The sequence below is a fragment of the Dipodomys ordii genome, unplaced genomic scaffold, assembly GCF_000151885.1.
Source record: "Dipodomys ordii isolate 6190 unplaced genomic scaffold, Dord_2.0 Scaffold364, whole genome shotgun sequence".
Lineage (NCBI taxonomy): Eukaryota > Metazoa > Chordata > Mammalia > Rodentia > Heteromyidae > Dipodomys > Dipodomys ordii.
This window is the reverse complement of record NW_012267580.1, coordinates 419,472-420,854: the sequence shown is the minus strand read 5'-3', so window position 1 is coordinate 420,854 and position 1,383 is coordinate 419,472. Positions and strand designations below refer to the sequence as shown.

The window sequence follows — 1,383 nt, the reverse complement described above, 5'->3', positions numbered from 1 at the left end:
GCCGCGGCGGAGGCCGGTGCGGTGGCGCCCCCCTTGGGGGAGGCCAGGGTGGATTTGGATGAGGAGTTGGCGGCGGCGATGGCGGCGGAGGAGGCCGAAGTCCAGGCGGTGGTGGCGGCGGCGGCGGTGGCGGCGGCCGATGCGGGGGTGGGGCCGGACGAGGACAACGAGGGGAACCCAGACTTTCCCATGGCCTCTCTGTACGTGGGCGACCTGCACCCCGAGGTGACCGAGGCGATGCTGTACGAGAAGTTCAGCCCGGCCGGGCCCATCCTGTCCATCCGCATTTGCAGGGACAAGATCACCCGCCGCTCCCTGGGCTACGCCTATGTCAACTACCAGCAGCCGGTGGACGCCAAGCGGGCCCTGGAGACCCTCAACTTCGACGTCATCAAAGGCAGGCCGGTGCGCATCATGTGGTCCCAGCGGGACCCCTCGCTCCGCAAGAGCGGGGTGGGCAACGTCTTCATCAAGAACCTGGGCAAGACCATCGACAACAAGGCGCTCTACAACATCTTCTCAGCCTTCGGCAACATCCTGTCCTGCAAGGTGGCCTGCGACGAGAAGGGCCCCAAGGGCTACGGGTTCGTGCACTTCCAGAAGCAGGAGTCGGCCGACCGCGCCATCGATGCCATGAATGGCATCTTCCTCAACTACCGCAAGATCTTCGTGGGCCGCTTCAAGTCGCATAGAGAGAGAGAGGCCGAGAGGGGCGCCTGGGCCAGGCAGTCCACCAGCGCTGACGTCAGGGATTTCGAGGATGACACCGACGAGGAGGCCACCTTTCGATGAAGATATCCCAGGAGCCACCCAGTAGAGCCGAGCCCTGGCTCCCACCCGGTTTACAATCCCCCCGCCCCCCCCCGCACCTCCCCCCAACCCACCAGCAGTGTATTGTATGGAGAGTGCAGGTCTCTCTCTGCCACCCCATTCCCCTTCCTTCCCTCTCTTTCCCTTTGCCTTCGCCTTTGCCTCCCCGCCCACCCCCCAGTCCCTTCTCCCCTTACCCCCTGTCCCTCTTGCCTGGCTTTCTCCCCCTCCCTCCTTGCCCTCCCTCCTTTCATTCATTCATTCCCTCCCTCCTGACCCCCTTCCTTGCTTCCTTGCTTCCTCCCTTCCCTCTCTCCCTCCCCTTTCGTTTCCCTCTACCCCCACTCCCTAACTTCTCCCTCCCCTCCTCTTTCTGTCCTGCCCTCCTCTCCCTACCCCACCCCCACCCTCACTCCCACCCCTACCCCTACCAAGGGAGTTGTGATTAATACTACTAATCTGTGCCATTTGATAGGTGAAGGCTGCTTCTTGCCCTGTGGTTTGCTTTGCTTTGGAAAGGCATTTTCTTGCTCTGTTTACTGCACAGGAGATAGATACCATTTCATGGCAGAG

The 1,383-nt window shown here is 62.3% G+C and overlaps 1 protein-coding gene across 1 annotated transcript; it reads left to right on the top strand.

Moving 5' to 3' along the window:
- Positions 1-162: 162 nt before the first annotated feature.
- On the top strand, positions 163-835 carry LOC106001687 (polyadenylate-binding protein 1-like 2). The gene has a single exon (XM_013036704.1). The coding sequence runs from the start codon at positions 190-192 to the stop codon at positions 790-792; it is 603 nt and encodes a 200-aa protein (XP_012892158.1). The 5' UTR covers positions 163-189; the 3' UTR covers positions 793-835.
- The last annotated feature ends 548 nt before the right edge of the window (positions 836-1,383 follow it).